The sequence below is a fragment of the Ranitomeya variabilis genome, chromosome 1 (assembly GCF_051348905.1).
Source record: "Ranitomeya variabilis isolate aRanVar5 chromosome 1, aRanVar5.hap1, whole genome shotgun sequence".
NCBI lineage: Eukaryota > Metazoa > Chordata > Amphibia > Anura > Dendrobatidae > Ranitomeya > Ranitomeya variabilis.
Window position 1 is genome coordinate 592,959,895 of NC_135232.1, and position 18,539 is coordinate 592,978,433.

At 52.1% G+C, this 18,539-nt stretch overlaps 1 protein-coding gene across 1 annotated transcript; it reads right to left on the reverse strand.

Annotated features, from left to right (window-relative positions):
• Positions 1-5,994: 5,994 nt before the first annotated feature.
• CIART (circadian associated repressor of transcription) lies at positions 5,995-16,721 on the reverse strand. The gene is made up of 6 exons (XM_077258440.1): positions 16,312-16,721; positions 10,935-11,486; positions 10,738-10,813; positions 8,992-9,070; positions 8,114-8,252; positions 5,995-8,037 (listed from the first exon to the last, which is right to left on the reverse strand). Exons 2-6 carry the CDS (start codon positions 11,469-11,471, stop codon positions 7,516-7,518), a joined length of 1,353 nt encoding a protein of 450 aa, XP_077114555.1. The 5' UTR covers positions 11,472-11,486; positions 16,312-16,721; the 3' UTR covers positions 5,995-7,515.
• Positions 16,722-18,539: the final 1,818 nt, after the last annotated feature.

Sequence of the window (18,539 nt, forward strand, 5' to 3'; positions counted from 1 at the left end):
GCCTGCAAGTGAGTGTAACGCACCCTACATTACACAGCACACTGGGACAGCTCGACCACAGCTCCTGCCCTCCGCACCTCACATATACAGTCTCTGTATTTTGTCTTGCCGTCCGGCTGCGCCCTAAGACCAGAGGAAGAAAATGTCCTCATATAACTCCGCATCCACAGACAATAGGCTGTGGGGGGAGTCACAGAAATAAGTATTTTGGAGCCCAGTGAGTTTCAGCACCACATTTATAATGTGGCGGTCTCGCTAGGATATCATGTGAGGATAGCCGGCCATGGATGGAAGAGGAGATGGCATCCATCCACATTCACTATGTAGAAGGGAGAGATAGGTTGTATCTGTAGCAAAATCCACATATATAAAATATGCGTTTTTCTAATAGATTTTCTAACATGGAATCAGATCAAACCCACGTCTGCCCCGCGTGACGTTATCGGTACAGCTCCAGTACAGGAAGTAGCAGCAGACAATGACCATGAAGTGTGAGCGGCACCTGAGGAAAACACCGGAGAGACGCCATGATTTGCTGACGTGACGGCAGCTCCGTGGTTTTATCAGTGAACAGGATCTGGCTCATAGGTTTTCATATTACCTCACGTTTTTCGACATTACTATTTAGCTCTAGCTCTTCCCATGAGTTTTTTAAGCTTTTTTTTTTACTTTAGGTAATTTTTTTTTTTTTTTTTTTAAGTGCAGGATCTTTATTTAAAGCAGATCTTAAAGGAAACATCTCCAAACAAAAAAAATAAAACACTTTTTCCGCACCATTAGCACAGCATTTTTTTTTCTCATTGATTTACATTGTACTGTAAATCACATGCGGTTCTGCAGCGTTTCTGCGCGGAAAAACCGCTGTGGATATGCAGGAAATCCACAACGTGTGCACACAGCCGAAGGTGTAATCAGGCTTAGACTGGCCCACAGGAGAACGGGAGAATCCTCTGGTGGGCCGCCACCCTCTGACATGATCAGTACTTGGCACCATATGCATAAATCACTACAGACGGTATCTTATTCATGTGACAATCTACCCCGCTCATTGTTATATAAATCTGTGACCGAGGATAATGTCACATTTCATGTAGCTGAAAAGTGGGGCCCTGGCGTTAGTTCCTGATGGGCCCCTGGCTCTCCAGTCCGACACTGGGTGTAATATTGATTTTGAGGAAATATGGCTCATGTATATGTAAATTTGAGGTTTTCACCTCTTCGTTCATCCGCACTTTCATGAGCAGTGATAATTTGTCACTTCTACCACGTTCTGTGTTTCTTCTCCATCTTTGGCGAGTTTGGCCCTGCACACAGGTGTAAAGTCCCTGCCTCCCAGAGAGTCGGCACTGGCTGCCGGTGCAGGACACAGTAGGTTGGGAGTTCGGCTTTGGATGCGGCAGGGATGGGATTTTTTTTTTATATTATTTTGCTCATTTTGTAAGATGTGATAAAAGACCAACTCTGCATGGCGCAGCTTTGCTTTATGCTGAGAGGGTTTTTGTTTCCCGCTGCTCAACCTGGGAAGTGATCTGTGTCAACACGTGAGGAAAAGGAAAATCTCCATACGCCAAATCTGCTTCTCACACTGCCTACTGCCCCCTGGTGTATTGTGACGGGATAACACAAGGGCTGCCTCACTACCACCCCCATATACTACCCGGTGTAGCATGGGATGTACCCCAGTATCAGTACCAACCCTCACTCCTTGTTCCAAAGATATAAGACAATGGAAGAACCACAAACAAAAACCGTCAGTCACAGCCAAAGTTCCTACCACATAGATGGCTGCCTAAAAATGTCTATAATTGGGGTTATATACCCATCACTAGGGGACTTAAAGAGGTCCAGGGGGTATTCCCTGACTGTAAACCAGAGCAGCTGGGCGCATAGTCAAGGGGCATTTACACCACAAGATAATCGTGATTGTTAAAACTGCTGCCGACAAATGATCAAAATGCAGCGTAAAAACCCCCAAAAGAAAACCCATCGTTCCTGGTGTTTCAACGTCCCGTGTAAACAGGTTTCGTGCTGCAGAGACCATGGCCGCTTGTGTGCACTGCGCGATCAGTGCACATCGCTTGCTTTGGTCTACTTGTGTAAATGCATTTAGTTGCTGGCCAAGTGGTAAAAGTTTACCGATTGGCGGTCGTATGTTTAAGCAGCATATGGGATGTGACTTTCTATAATACATAGGGTGGGGGAAGGGAAAGGAGAGTGGATCCACCTGTTTGTGTATAAAATGGATTTTCTTGCATACAACTGCTGCCTCACTGGATTTCACCCCTCTGTTTTCTATAATACAGGGGTCTTTATATGATGCGTAGCAGAGCGGTGGGACAAGGACAGCCTTCACGTACACTGGCGGCCACGTTATTGGAAACACCTTCTCTTTTGCTTCCTTGTGTGGTAATCCCACATTAGAGCGCAGCCTGACCTCGAGCCATCGACTACTCCGAGAAAGGCTTTGTCATTGGCTCTAGTCTAGGCCAGGGTCAGTATTGCAGAAACTGCCAACGTTGTGGGGTAAACTGCCAACAGTGTGTAGTATACAGAGGATGGTGCGACCGAGGGAAAATATCCTGCAGAAGAGGAGCCCGTGGGCTTAATTCCTCTACAAAAGCAGCACAAGAAGGAGCCAAGAATCATTCTGACCAACAGATTGAGCACAAATCACGATAAAGAGGTGTCGAGAAGCACAGAGTCTTGCCAACAATTTGTTGGGGAGCACCGAGCGTCACTGCAACGAAGGAGCGGAGAGCATCACAGCAATGATAGAAGGTGACAGGGCGTGCAGAGCGTCACAGCAAGGATAGCAAGGTTACAGGGTGCGCAGAGCGTCACAGCAACAATAGCAAGGTGGCAGGGGTGCAGAGTGTCACAGCAAGGTGATGGGGCGGAGAGCATCACAGCAATGATTACAAGGTGGCAGGGCGTGCAAAGCGTCACAGCAACAATAGCAAGGTAGCAGGGATGCAGAGAGCATCACAGCAATGATAGCAAGGTGACAGGGCGTGCAGAGCGTTACAGCAACGATAGCAAGGTGACAGGTCGCGCAGAGCATCACAGCAACAATAGCAAGGTGGAGGGGTGCAGAGCGTCACAGCAAGGTGACAGGGCAGAGAGCATCACAGCAATGATAGCAAGGTGACAGGGCGTACAGAGCATCACAGCAACGATAGCAAGGTGACGGGGTGCAGAGCATCACAACATCAAAAGCAAGGTGGCAGGGCATCATAGGAGCAAAAGCAAGGTGACAGGGCGTGCAGAGCATCACAGCAACGAAAGCAAGGTGGCAGGGCTTCAGAGCGTCACAGCAACTAAAGCAAGGTGACAGGGCATGCAGAGCATCACCAGAAAGGTGTCTGCATGCAGACCATTGCAGCCATGCTACAAAGGTGTTGGGCATCTCAGCCACAATAGGTGTAAGGATACTAGAACATATGTATCTGGGGCCACCCATCGGAGGAAAACTGTATCTCACACAACCTATAGGTGGTGCTAGAGAAAAGGTTTTTGATCTCTTCTAGAACGAGGACATCCTAGAACTGAAAATACAATTGGATGTGGATAAGGACGAGGTTCAGAAATCTGGCCCCCCATTGGTTAATATATACCATCCCATTGTGCAGCCAGGTATTTTATCAATAAGCATTTTGGAAAATATGAAAAACTATTTATAAGTCAAGGTTAGACAGTCCTTAATTTAGTGCTTAGTTTTTTTCCCCTTAATGCTCATATTAGAGTGTTTAATTATGTAGCAAAACCTTGTAAATTTTGTCCATAAAGTACTTGCACCAGTGACTACAGTATAAATATATTAAGGGGAGGTTGAGAAAAGTTTACTATTTTTTTTTTTTTACTTGAATGCAATTTCACTGTATGTCCAGTAGAAGTCATAGTTGCTACTGGATTATAAGCAGAGATTCAGGATCTAAAGGGTCACCCCCAAAATCGAAGGTGAGCTAAGCCCACCGGCATCAGGGGCTTATCTACAGCATTCTGTAATGCTGTAGATAAGCCCCGATGTATTCTGAAAGATGAGAAAAAGAGGTTACCGTAGATTATACTCACCCAGGGGCGGTCCAGGTGCGGTTCTCGTCCGATGGGCGTCACGGTCCGGTCCGCCGCCTCCCATCTTCATAGGATGACTTCCTCTTCTCATCTTCCTGCCGCGGCTCTGGCGCAGGCGTACTTTGTCTGCTCTGTTGAGAGAAAGGTCAGAGAAGCCCGGCGCCTGCGCACTTTGCTCTGCCCTCAACAGGACAAAGTACGCCTGCGCAGGAGCGTGAAGACAAGAAGAGGACGTCATCGTAAGAAGATGGGAGGCCCCGGACCACGACGCCCATCGGACCGGACCGCCCCTGGGTGAGTATAATCTAACCTTTTTTTCTCATCTTTCAGGTTACATCGGGGGTTTATCGACAGCATTACAGAATGCTGTAGATAAGCCCCTGATGCTGGTGGGCTTAGCTCATCCTCCATTTTGGGGGTGACAGGTTCCCTTTAAAGAGTAAACAGTGACATCTGCTGGTAGAATGTGATTATTTCAACTAGTGAAAACTGCCTGCAGATTTACAGGTTTTATTCTGAAAATATTTGCAATGCAGAGTCGACGTCATGATAAAGAGGTGTCATGGTGCACAGAATGTTGCCAGAAAGGTGTCAGGGGGAGCAGGGCATCACAGCCATGATAGGAAGATGTCAGGGTGCGGAGAGAATCGCAGCCACGCTAGAAGTGTGCAAAGCAACGAGGCAACAAAAAAAAAAAAAAAAAAAAAAGTGTAAGGGTGAGCAGAGCATCACAGCCACAATAGGTGTCAGGACAAATGTAATGCATCTGGCACCACCCATAGGTGGCAAAACTCTCTCCCACAACCTTTTTGATCTCTAATAGGAGAACCAAGACCCCTAGAGCTGAAGAAAGAATAGGAGGTGGATAAAGGCAAAGTTAGGAGATCCGGCCCCCATTGTTTAATATGTACCATATCCCAATGTAGTTGCGGTCATGTGTTTTATCATTAAGTATTTTGGAAAATATGAAAAACTATTTATAAGTGAAAACTGGCTATTCACTGCTGTTTGTACAAATAGATTTTTTTCCTTCAATACTCGCATTGGAATATTCAATTATGTAGAAAGACCTTGGAAATTTTATCCATAGAGTGCTTCTATAAGTGACTGCAGTAAAAATATAGAACAGGGAGGTTTTGAGGACATTTTCGTTTCCCTTTATGTCCAGTAGATGTCACTGTGTCCATTGCTTTATAAACAGATCTAACCTGGATTCCTAACCAATGACATCTGCTGGTGGACTGTGGGTATTGCTCAGTGAAAACTGCATGCAGATCTACAGGTTTTATTCTGTGAATATTTCCAAAACAAGGTATCGCAGCCATGCCAGAAAGGTGTCAGGTCACACAGAGCATCGCGGCTATGATAGGTCTCAGGACACAGCTACGATAGAGGGGTGCGAGGACACGCAGAGCATCACTGCCACGCCAGAAAGGTGTCAAGACAAATTGCTGTGTAGCCACAGACCAGTGACTGCCTCCATCATGTGCTCGGCCAGTGCACAACCATCACTCACCTGAGGCAGAGATGGCACCATGGTGCAGTACGGGCAGACGATGAGCCGTGATGGAGAATGTCCAGCTGGGAAACCTAGTGTCCTGGTGTAATGTACCTCCCCCTACCACACTCATCTGCCCAGGGGCAGTCTGTGGCTTCCGATGCACACTGGTGCCTGTAGTTCGCTGCCCCTCCATTGTTCCTACCTGGTTATGCCCGGGGGCCATTCCTGTCCTCCTGCGCTCACATGGCTCAGGAGGTACAGCGCAGGGCACGGTCGCCACGCCTCAGCTCCACCCGCAGTCATTGCTTTATGTTCTGGCTGCCAGCACGTGGAGAGGCAGCACCACAGAAACAAGGCGCCGTCTGCTAGCACGTAACCACCGGGGCGGCCACTGTCTCCTAAGTCCAAGACGAAGACAGTCCTATAATCCACCATCTCATGCTCCAGAATGGCAAGGTCTCTGCTTGCTGCGATTTAACATCCTGAAGCTGGAGACTGACAGTTTGGTACAGTGTGTGCCAGTCCCAGTAGAAATACAACACGGACACAATTTACATACAAAACTTAGTTTAATGTTAAAAAATAAAACAAAAAAAACAAACAACCAAAACAGCGTGATCTTTGTCCAGTCCTCGCCATGTGGAGAGATTGTGGGCATTATGCCCCTAAAACACTGCTGCTGTGAGATCCCCCTCCTCCTATACTACAGCCCTGTCCCCATTAAAATCACCCCACAAATGTACGGCAGCATCCCACAGGGCAGGCGAACACTTCCCTCCTGAAATACTCTGTACTGCTGTGGCGGAGGCGATATTACCAGTACATAGCTGGAATTCTGCATAGACCGTCTTAGTGCATAGAGGTACTCGCTCCCCCCATAAAAATAAATACTTGTGCAATCATGTCTGCTGCTTTGTGTCAGAGGCAAAGCTGTGGGAGTTTCTCCGGTTTTTACAATGTCACCGAATAGGAGCGGGGGATAATACTCATACACAGACCTTGGCACTGTGCCGAGAGAGGTGAGCGGCTGCCATCACATGGCGCCACCACCACTCAGGGCCGCGCTAGTTGTCAGATTCTTACTGGAGGATCCCTTTAAGGTTACGGATTACTCTCCAGATTTGGGCTTGCAGTGTCAGAGCCAAAAATAATCGTTATTTCTCCCCTTTTTTGAATTTTTGTCCTTGAAAGCATTATAAGAGGCAGGCCTCTAATTAGTTATTAAAGGGATGTCACAATAGGGTTGTGAGTCTAGTAGGTGGTGCCAAGTCCACAAAGTGATCAGGTTGCCCCCTTACTTTGGTTTTGTCCGACTGATCTAGCATTCATGATGAAATATTGCACATGCGCCACAAACTACAAGGATAGCACGTGTGCAGAAGACTCTGCCTAACACCCTTTTCTAGCCGAACACCCAAAAGGATGTGAGCGAAGGCAGATAGACCTGCGCATGTGACATGCCAACAAAAAAAAAAAAAAATCCCATAGCGCATGTGGAATAACACTAGAGGAGCCAATCAAAGCCAAGACTGGTAGGCTTGTGCCCGCCCATGAGGAGCAGTCACTGTCCTTTTCAGGGAGTGTGTATATATACGCATGATCCCAGAGGCTAGGACAACTTTTTGAACATGCGCCTTTCACACATAGCGGGGCAGATGTAGGAGACCCCATCCTTGGATTCTTTGTAAAAATTTTGGACCCACCTTACATGAGGGTGTGGAAATATTGCTGTTTGCCTGAAATACGACTTTCATCAGTCTTTGGATCCAGCTCCCCATCATGATGAATAAAATTCCTCAAAAGTTAAATTAAGAAAAAAAACGACACATCCGACTTCCCCCTCCATCTTGAAGCATGGTGGTGGTTGGGGGTCATTCATTAGACCCAAGACCAGGTGGTTTGGATCACATAGGCGAAGAGCGTTCTTGTAGACCTTACGGGATCTAAGTATTCTCTCCGTCAGGTCTACGAGCGGGAAGTAGCGGGAGGGAATGAGAATGGGGCTTGGAAGCGTCCAGACTCTGTGTGCCGCCATGTTGGGCGAGGGCCGGAGCACTTTGGCAGCGGACTGAAAGCTCTTCTGGGTTCTCTTGGAGGCTGGTAAGAGGAGAGATGGGTTTTTCTACCTCAGCTACAGTGATAGGATGAACCGGCGACAATGGCTGACTGTTCTGGACAAAGAAAATGACGCCACAACTGGGGGCGTTGGGCCCGAACAAGTCCTGGCCCACGGCGCGGTTGAGATGATGCAGGTCGGCCTGGCTGAGCGGAGGATTACAGATGGGAGCGGTGTGCATCCATGTCATGTTCATATTGGGCCACTGAGCCAAGACCTGAGCCCTTTCCCTACAGCAGGCACAGTCGGAGTGCAGCGGGGCCGGGGCGGCATGGTCGGGGGGACTCGGCATGGACTCTCGGCTGGACCTCAGGACCCTGCTCTTCTCTGGAGAGGAGACGTCTGGTGGCTGCGCAGGAGAGGAGGAAATGCAATTAGAGGGAGATCAGGAGTGAGCAGCAGCCGGCGGCAGGAGCGCAAATTACCTTGGACATTTTATATCGGGGTTCTTCCATATCATAGTCTGAGGATGATGACGAAAAAGAGGAATGGGAGCTGGCGACATCAGGGAACCAAACCTTCAACATCATCTCCACCTGCAGAAGAGTCCCCAGGTACCGCTCACTGGGAGGAAACATGGAGGGAAAGTCAGAGCCACGGAGGAATGGGAGCATGAAGGAGAGTAGGTGGGGCACACACAGTGTAGGGGGGCTACGTAACGGAGGGCGCACACAGTGTAGGGGCTACGTATCGAAAGGCACGCACACAGTGTAGGGGCTATATAACGGGGCACATACAGTGTAGGGGGCTACGTATTGGAAGGTGCACACACAGTGTAGTGGCTATATAACGGGGCACATACAGTGTAGGGGGCTATATAACGGGGCACATACAGTGTAGGGGCTATATAATGGGGCGCATACAGTGTAGGGGTTATATGACGGGGCGCATACAGTGTAGGGGGCTATATAACGGGGCGCATACAGTGTAGGGGCTATATAACGGGGCGCATACAGTGTAGGGGCTATACAACGGGGCGCATACAGTGTAGGGGCTATACAACGGGGCACATACAGTGTAGGGGCTATATAATGGGGCGCATACAGTGTAGGGGCTATATAATGGGGCGCATACAGTGTAGGGGCTATATAATGGGGCGCATACAGTGTAGGGGGCTATATAACGGGGCGCATACAGTGTAGGGGTTATATAACGGGGCACATACAGTGTAGGGGCTATATAACGGGGCGCATACAGTGTAGGGGCTATATAATGGGGCGCATACAGTGTAGGGGAGACGAGTAGTATATAATGCGTATAGGTGACATCAGGAGATGTAGTACAGGCGGCTACTACTACTCACCCCATCTCCGGCTTCTGTAGGACGCCCACGATCCTCTGTATACGGTCCATGGCGACGCTCTGCTGGAAGCTGCTTAATCCTGGGGAGAGAAGTGATGGAGGATGAGGCGTGGCCGCAGTCAGAGCCACCAGGAGGCGTCACTCTCTGCCATTAGTGGCACTGGGGTCTGAGAGCCCATCAGAACGCTCGCCAATACCCCCAGGTAGACAACTTCGGCTGGTTTCACACTTGATTTGGACAGAGCTGCGGAGGACTGCGTACTTCCTCCATTAAGCCCCACCCACTGCCGCACCTCTTCCTTCAGCTCCGCCTACGTCTGCATGCGTCCTGTGTACCTATCTTTGACATTTGACACAGGCCATGCGAATGTATGCAGATGCACCGACCGCAACAAAATGAAAATGCAACATGTTGCGTTTGGCGCAGCATCAAAACGACGCATGCGGAGGAACTACTCAGCCCTCCACAGCTCTGCCCAACGCATGTGTGAAACCAGCCTTACAAGGCTGAATGCCACCTTGAGGTGCCGGAGGGAGGGGGGTATTGAGGTCATAGACAGAGACCCCCTGTGTCATTTACAAGCCTCAGTTTTTGCCCCTTTAACCAGGCACCAGAGCTTATTCCAGTCTCCGCCGTCGCCCGCCTCCCCGTGGGAGCCCTCGAACAGAACAACGTGACCTTCATCCGCTACAAACCCGGAAGAGACAAAGATGCGTGCGAGAAGTGGGTCAACTATCGGAGCAGAGTCTCGGGCAGTCGTGTCCTGTACACATGGGACCCCAATAATAAACCTCACTGGGGGGTATTACAAACAATGACACTGCCCTCGCTATGATCACCCCGCAAGTAAGCTGCCACTGGCCCGTCTAAGATCAGCACACTCCTGAAATACTCTGTGCTGCTGTGGCCTGGTCACCTATCTACCAGGCCTTTCTGTAACTGCACGTTCCTTCCCCTGCTGATCCTCCGCCCCTGCTGCTCGGTTTTCTTTGATCCGACCTGCGCTGAGTCATTCCTCTGTAAGAAACACTGCAGACAACCCCCGGAGCAGCGCTCCGATCGATGCCTCCCATGCCAGTTTCAATCAGGTAAATCCCTGCACAGCGGGCTATTCCTGGGGCGAAGAATCACAGGCGAGAAACGCGACCTAGTGAGATTTCTAAAACCATGTCATAAGAGAATATTTAAAGGGAAAGTCCACTCGGTGTATATTTTTTAAAGGGATACCATCAGCATGCAGGCGTAGGTATAGAAAAAGACAAGGGCTGCACACAGCGGAACAACAGATCATTGTGCCGCCTCAGACAGCTGAGCGAATGGTGCCGCTGTGCACAGCTCCAGCAGCACCGTGTGCAGGAACATCACTGCGTCCCCTTTTGTAATCCACCAACAATGAGAAGTGCAGGAGTCATCAGCCAGAAAACACCGCCACTCACCACCTCCTAACCCCGCAACTCAGCGTCTGCACAGAAATGTACAAGAAATGGGCATACTAAAGGGAAACTCCACCCACCTCCAATACGAGCACAAATCATACAGTAAATGCTCAGATATGGAAGAGTGGGGGGATACAAGTACTGCCCCCTATGTACAAGTATCTAACTACTATAATGCTACTCCTATGTACAAGAATATAACTGCTATAATACTGCCCCCTATGTACAAGAATATATCTACTATAATACTGCCCCCCTATGTACAAGAATATAACTACTATGATACTGCATTACACATAGAGTCACCCACCTCTTTCATATCTCCCACGCTTCAGTCCATTTAGAAGATTCGTTAGCGGCTTTATAAAACCTTGAAGCTCACGGCACTAAAGAAATAAAAAAAAAGTGAGCGATATTGGTTTTGTACCCCAAATGTCAGACTGTTATAGTCCTGTACACACCAGATGGCGGCATTACTGGGAATTATCACCAGGAGCAGAGCAGTACCTTCTGGGCGAAGATCCGGTCTCCTTCTGTCACTTGTAAACTCGACTCCTTCTCCCTCCACCAACTTGAGGTCAGCTCCGTCTCCGGTTTTCGCTGCCTCTTGAGTCCTTGAGGGGTTTCCAACTTTTCCTCGTCTTGTAAGACAAAGTGCTTGAGTTGCTTGTCGGGTTTCTTCAGGGCCGTGCCTTCGTTAGTTAGGCTGCCCTGATCGTTGCAAGAACTTCCCCTCCCATCCGCCTCTCCCGGGTACAGGAGGTACTGCCCCGATCGTCGGAGCCAGAAGGATCTCCTGGCTTGATACTCGTTCTCTAGGCGGATTAGGACTGGGTGGTCCGCACTCGTCAGCCGGGAATTTGGGATCATATGTGAGGTTTCAAAATCCCCTTCTGTTTTGTTGCTGCTTTCCTCCATGGAATCAGTGTGGAAGACGTCGAAGTCCACATACTTGTGCCCGTCCGGGTCGGTGGTGGTGGAATTACTAGCAGAACATAAGGAGTCAAAAGATGACAAGAAGTCGGAGGACTCGTTATCTTCCATGGAGTATTCAGGGGTCTGGAAAGGAACAAAGAAGACGGTCAGATCTCAACATAGTGGGGGGGAAGGAACAACCGACAGCTCTTCCAGGTCCCCTATACACTTATGTGCTCGCTTCATTTGACAGCTCTCTTCACCCCCCTGCCAGCACACAGGTGGCTCTCTCCGGACCCTCCACACAAGTACTAGCTGCTAGGTTTGTCTTGACCCGCTCCCACACATACAGTATGCACATGGACTGCCATCTCCCAACCCCCCAATACACACTTCGTTCGACCAATTCCGTTCCGAGCCCCCATACACGTGCACTCGCTTTGGATGACAACACCCTCTCCCGATCCTGCAGCACAGGACGGCTGAGTCGTTGTCACCAATTTCCCCACCAGTCTGATAATTTGGTGGTGGGAGGGGGAAGAAGGATGGGGCATGTTCAATTTCAACATGCCCGATCCTTGGTTCTCCATGCAGATCAGCCGCTCCCTGACTTATCTGCCAGCTGCTTTTTATCTTAGCTCAACAAGCAACTGCACAGGGCTATGGGGGAGGGGATGTAAGGGATTAACAGGGCAGGTGGATGGCCACCTTACTGTTTTTTTCCCCAGGACTTGGATCCTAAAAGGGTACTGCAAGCGCTTCTTCCCCATTGTAGTAAGCTACCCCTACAAGCAGCAAACCAATATGGAGTTCCCCTTTAAGTCTCCTAGCCTTATGTTAAACAGCTCAGGTCTGTTTATGTAATCTGTAATTCCCTTGTCATTAGTCCTGTCGGGAAAAAAAATAAAATAAAAATTGTTGACTCATTTCGCAACTCCTGAAGCAAAGGGCACGGCCCTCCGCTGGGACATGTGTGACAGCAGCTGCCAAGGCGAGGCGAGCCATCATGACACCACAGCGAGGCAATGTACGGCGCGTCGACACGTGTCAGCGTTATGCAACAGCGATCGCGTTACAAAAGTGGAAAGTGACTGGGGCGGAGGGTCCGTGATCAGATCCCGACAGGAGGGGGCGGTGTTGGGGCAGAGGGACGACGGCAAGCAGGGAAATAGGGGGGAGGGAAGACATTACAAGCTGGAAACCCTACTCCAATCAGCCAACGGCGGAGCACGGGACACCTGCTGAGACTGTGCCGCCAGCCGGCCTCGCTCTGCGCCGACATGTGCGCGGCGGTAAACAGATTATCAAACTGGCACATGCTGTGCCCTGAGCGTACGCCAAGAGGAGCAGAGAGAAAACAAAGACCCGCCATCAACGGCGACGTATACAAGCTCAGGGGGGCGCCACCAAAGCCATCAGCTCAACCGGTGCGAGGTTACATTGGAGATACTCCTTCCTGCAATATGTCGTGGTACAGAGGCCTGCAGGACCATAGGGGGTGGTCCTGTGCACATGAGCTCCTCCATGATGGCGCAAACCAACCCTATAAACAGGAGCTGGTCTGAGCAGGTAATCCCCTTTTAAAAGTGGTCCCATCTTGACAAAGGGGCTTTGAAACAATCTGTCAATCAATTGGTGGCGGCACATGTGGACCACCACGTGCACAGACCCAGCCACTAGATTCGGTGGCCTTAGAGAAAAGTGGGTCTGAAAGGCTTTGCAAGAAAAAGGTAAAGGGAGCGCATGCACGTTACCACGTGCACATGTCTGATTGTCAATGGGGATGTCCCAACTAGAGGGCAAAGCAGTGAAATGCTCTGCCGGAGTAATGGATGGCCGCGCATGCGCACCGCCACGTCACTGTATTGGCAGCCACAATAAACATCTATGGAGATGGCCCAACTAAAGGACAGGGGTCTAAAAAGGTTCAAAGGTCTGAACTCTGCGCATGAGCACTACTATGTATGCATGTGCACCACTATGTCCAACAGCCATATTCATCGTCTATGGGACTGTCCAAACTAGAGTACAATGTTCTGAATTAGTCCAATGGGTTAGAATGGTGGGCCTGTAATGCCCACCATCATGTAAACAAGCCCACCGCCATGAAGGCCCTTTTGCACCAGGTGAAAACGGTGGGCCCACATGCGCACCACCATGTAGGCCCTATCGGGTGAGAATGGTGCGCCCGCATGTGCACCGCCATGTAGGCCCTAGTGTATTGGGTGAGAATGGTGGGCCTGCATGCGCACCGAAATTTTGGCTTAAGTGTAATGGGTGAAAATGGTGGGCCCGCATGCACACCGCCATGTAAACATGCACACGAACATGTAGGCCCTGGAGTGTCGGGTGAGAATGGTGTACCTGCATGCACACTGCCATGTAGGCCTTAGTGTCCTGGGTGAAAATGGTGGGCCCGCATGTGCACCGCCATGTAAACATGCACACCAACATGTAGGCCCTAGCGTGTCGGGTGAGAGTGGTGTACCTGCATGCGCACCGCCACGTAGGCCCTAGCGTATCAGTGGGAGATTGGTGTACCTGCATGCGCATCACCATGTAGGCCTTAGTGTACTGGGTGAGAATGGTGGGCCCGCTTGCACACCGCCATGTAAACATGCGAACCGCAATATAGGCCCTGGCGTACTGGGTGAGAATGTTGGGCCTGCATGTGCACCTCCATTTAGGCCCTAGCGTACTGGGTGAGAATGTTGGGCCTGCATGTGCACCGCCATTTAGGCTCTAGCGTACTGGGTGATAATGGTGGGCCCGCATGTGCACCGCCATTTTTGCCCTAGTGTACTGGGTGAGAATGGTAGGCCCGCATGTGCACTGCCATTTAGGCGCTAGTGTACTGGGTGAGAATGGTAGGACCTCATGCACACCCATGTAGGCCCTGGCGTACTGGGTGAGAATGGTAGGCCCGCATGTGCACCGCCATTTAGGCCCTAGCGCACTGGGTGAGAATGGTAGGCCCGCATGTGCACCGCCATTTAGGTGCTAGTGTACTGGGTTAGAATGGTGGGCCCGCATGTGCACCGCCATTTAGGTGCTAGTGTACTGGGTTAGAATGGTGGGCCCGCATGTGCACCGCCATTTAGGCCCTAGCGTACTGGGTGAGAATGGTAGGCCCGCATGTGCACCGCCATTTAGGCCTTAGCGCACTGGGTGAGAATGGTAGGCCCGCATGTGCACCGCCATTTAGGTGCTAGTGTACTGGGTTAGAATGGTGGGCCCGCATGTGCACCGCCATTTAGGTGCTAGTGTACTGGGTTAGAATGGTGGGCCCGCATGTGCACCGCCATTTAGGTGCTAGTGTACTGGGTTAGAATGGTGGGCCCGCATGTGCACCGCCATTTAGGCCCTAGCGCACTGGGTGAGAATGGTAGGCCCGCATGTGCACCGCCATTTAGGTGCTAGTGTACTGGGTTAGAATGGTGGGCCCGCATGTGCACCGCCATTTAGGCCCTAGCGTACTGGGTGAGAATGGTGGGCCTGCATGTGCACCGCCATTTAGGTGCTAGTGTACTGGGTGAGAATGCTGAAGTAATATGGCTGTCTAATAAGGGCAAAAATGGCTGTAAACGGGAAAAAGTCCATCATGTTGCGGAATAAACAGTGAGACAGGTGTGACACTCTCAGAAAGGTTTATACAGCTCGACGGCTCATTATAACAGCGGCAGAAGCCTCCCCTGCCAGTCAGGGCTTTATAATGAGGCGACCGGCACAAGGCGTGTGGGAGATACCATGAAGCCCACACGCCCCGCTCCCCAGAAGCCCACACGCCCCCCTCCCCAGAAGCCCACACGCCCCCCTCCCCAGAAGCCCACACGCCCCCCAGAAGCCCACACGCCCCCCAGAAGCCCACGCGCCCCGCAAGCCCACGCGCCCCGCTCCCCAGAAGCCCACGCGCCCCCCCCTCCCCAGAAGCCCACGCGCCCCCCCCTCCCCAGAAGCCCACGCGCCCCCCCTCCCCAGAAGCCCACGCGCCCCCCAGAAGCCCACACGCCCCCCTCCCCAGAAGCCCACACGCCCCCCAGAAGCCCACACGCCCCCCAGAAGCCCACGCGCCCCGCTCCCCAGAAGCCCACGCGCCCCGCTCCCCAGAAGCCCACGCGCCCCCCTCCCCAGAAGCCCACGCGCCCCCCTCCCCAGAAGCCCACGCGCCCCGCTCCCCAGAAGCCCACACGCCCCCCAGAAGCCCACACGCCCCGCTCCCCAGAAGCCCACACGCCCCCCAGAAGCCCACACGCCCCGCTCCCCAGAAGCCGGCAGCATACTGATCTTGGCAGTAGGGGCTTTGAACACTGCAGGGATTCGCTTCTTTGCCATAAATTAATGGACAGGTGAGATCTGCCCAATATTAACCCCAGATGGGTTGATGCAGCCTCTCCCCCTCATGTGTTAACCCTTACAGCAGCAGACTGTGCACCCATCACACAGACACTTGCTCTCCAGCACTGTGGCGCTGTGGCCGATCAGCTGCCGTCTGCCCTCACGGATCACACATGCACTTGCTCTCCAGCACTGTGGCGCTGCGGCCGATCAGCTGCCGTCTGCCCTCACGGATCACACACGCACTTGCTCTCCAGCACTGTGGCGCTGCGGCCGATCAGCTGCCGTCTGCCCTCACGGATCACACAGGCACTTGCTCTCCAGCACTGTGGCGCTGCGGCCGATCAGCTGCCGTCTGCCCTCACGGATCACACAGACACTTGCTCTCCAGCACTGTGGCGCTGCGGCCGATCAGCTGCCGTCTGCCCTCACGGATCACACACGCACTTGCTCTCCAGCACTGTGGCGCTGCGGCCGATCAGCTGCCGTCTGCCCTCACGGATCACACAGGCACTTGCTCTCCAGCACTGTGGCGCTGCGGCCGATCAGCTGCCGTCTGCCCTCACGGATCACACAGACACTTGCTCTCCAGCACTGTGGCGCTGCGGCCGATCCCCCTCTGTCCCGCACTCACCTGTCTGCGCGCTTTGTGCAGGCTGTAGGTCTCTGGGTGGTGTCCGCACGTGACGCTCCCCCGTTCACTAACAAGTAATAACGGTCCCTTTCGCCCACTGCGGTGTCTGTCTCCTCGGTGCCGGGCGCGGTCAGTGACAGCGGAGGTCTCTACAGCACAGGCTGTCTCTGCACATGTGCCATATATATGGGGGTCTCCACCAGTCCGGTCAGGGGTCTCTGATGCTCGCAGCTCTGCAGGCAGCAGCCGTCTCTCTCCCGTCCCCGGATGTCTCTGCAGAATGATCCCCGGGCCGTCTCACACCAGCGAACACAACATAGAAACACGTGCGCCCCATCACGTGTATCCCCCTGTGCGACCGTGTCTCCTCTCCTGTTGGTCAGCGAGGACACTCCCACCTCAGCCGGAACACACTCTTGTCAGCGATCGGATTGGCTAAAGGTAGAGGAGGCGGAAACAAAAGAGGTGTGGATATGTTTTGATTGGTCAGAGGGTGGTGCGCACGCACTCGCCCATTACATGTGGACTTGGGAAGCAGTAGTAGGTGCAATGTGATGGGCGGGGAGCAGAGGGCGGAGCCCTGCACGGTGATTGGAGGGATAGAAATAGTAGCGGGCGGACGCTGCTGGTGGTGAGGGGTTGCGGCGTGCTCATTGATGGAGCGGCGGGGTAGTGCGGGGAGCTGGGACTGCTCTATGTGGGGGCTGTGGGTGGTGTGACTAGGAGGGGACTGTTCCATGTAAAGTATGGGGGAGGAGGGGGGATGGTGGTGAATGATCAATAATCGCACTATGTTATTAGCCGAGACCTAAACCAGTCGGATACAATTAGATACATACCGAGGGGTCTGTATATACTGGGGAGGGGGTGTCTGGTTTGGGGTCTGTATATACTGAGGGGGTCTGGTCTGGGGTCTGTATATACCGAGGGCGCTGGTCTGGGATCAGTATATACCGAGGGCGTCTGGGGTCTGTATATACGGGGGGTGGTGGGTGTCTGGGGTCTGTATATACAGGGGGGGTCTGGGATCTGTACATACCGAGGGGTCTCGTCTGGGGTCTGTATATAGAGGGGGGGTCTCTATATTCTGGGGGGGGGTCTGGTCTGGGATCTGTACATACCGAGAGGTCTGGTCTGGGGCCTGTATATAGAGAGGGGGCTCTGGTCTGGGGTCTGTATATACCGAGGGCTCTGGTCTGGGGTCTGTATATACCGAGGGGTCTGGTGTCTGTATATACCGAGGGGGTCTGGTCTGGGGTCTATATGTACCGAGGGGTCCGTATACCGAGGGGTCTGGTGTGGGATCTATATACTGAGGGGGTCTGGTCTGGGGTCTGTATATACTGCGGGGGTCTGGTCTGGGATCTGTACACATACCGAGAGGTCTGGTCTGGGGTCTGTATATACCGAGGGCTCTGGTCTGGGATCAGTATATACCGAGGGCGTCTGTCTGGGGTCTGTACATATCGAGGGGTCTGGGGTCTGTATATAGGGGGGGGGGTCTGGTCTGAGGTCTGTCTATAGAGGGGGGGGTCTGGTCTGAGGTCTATATAGAGGGGGGGTCTGGTCTGGGGTCTGTATATAGAGAGGTGGGGTCGGGTCTGGGGTCTGTATGTACCGAGGAGGTCTGGTCTGGGGTCTGTATGTACCGAGGAGGTCTGGTCTGGGATCTGTATATACCAAGCGGGTCTGGTCTGGGGTCTGTATGTACGGAGGAGTCTGGTCTGGGGTCTGTATACCGAGGGGTCTGGTCTGGGATCTCTATATACTGAGGGGGTCTGGTCTGGGATCTGTACATACCGAGGGGTCTGGTCTGGGGTCTATATATACAGGGGGGTTCTGGTCTGGGATCTGTATATACCGAGGGGGTCTGGTCTGGGGTCTATATACAGGGGGGTCTGGTCTGTATATGGGGATAGTAGCACACAATAAGATTAGATACACGGCTCAGTATCACACTATTGGCTTGGATTTGCTCATGGCTGAGATACACGGTCTGGGCGGATCTGTAGCGTCGTCTGTGATAACAATGGCCGCCTGTGGATCTCCGGTCACGTGTGCTGTTCCCGCTGCGGTGAATGAGTCAGTAGGAGCAGTGCGGAGTCTGCACCTCTCGTGACCTCGACCATCACTGACTGGTTTCTCCTTTTGACGGGAAAAGTCCTATTAAGGACATCGTACAGCAGCATCACAGTGCCCATGGCTGCAGGAAAGGGACCACCTCTGGC

What these genes read in the sequence shown, in the direction of transcription:
- CIART (XM_077258440.1), bottom strand. Translation starts at nt 11,471, where the DNA reads ATGGAAGATAACGAGTCCTCCGACTTCTTGTCATCTTTTGACTCCTTA. An exon ending in ACCGGATCTTCGCCCAGAAG is followed by an intron (nt 10,814 to 10,934) that starts GTACTGCTCTGC and finishes TTATTTCTTTAG; the next exon opens with TGCCGTGAGCTTCAAGGTTT. An exon ending in CCCGATATAAAATGTCCAAG is followed by an intron (nt 8,038 to 8,113) that starts GTAATTTGCGCT and finishes TCTCCTGCGCAG; the next exon opens with CCACCAGACGTCTCCTCTCC.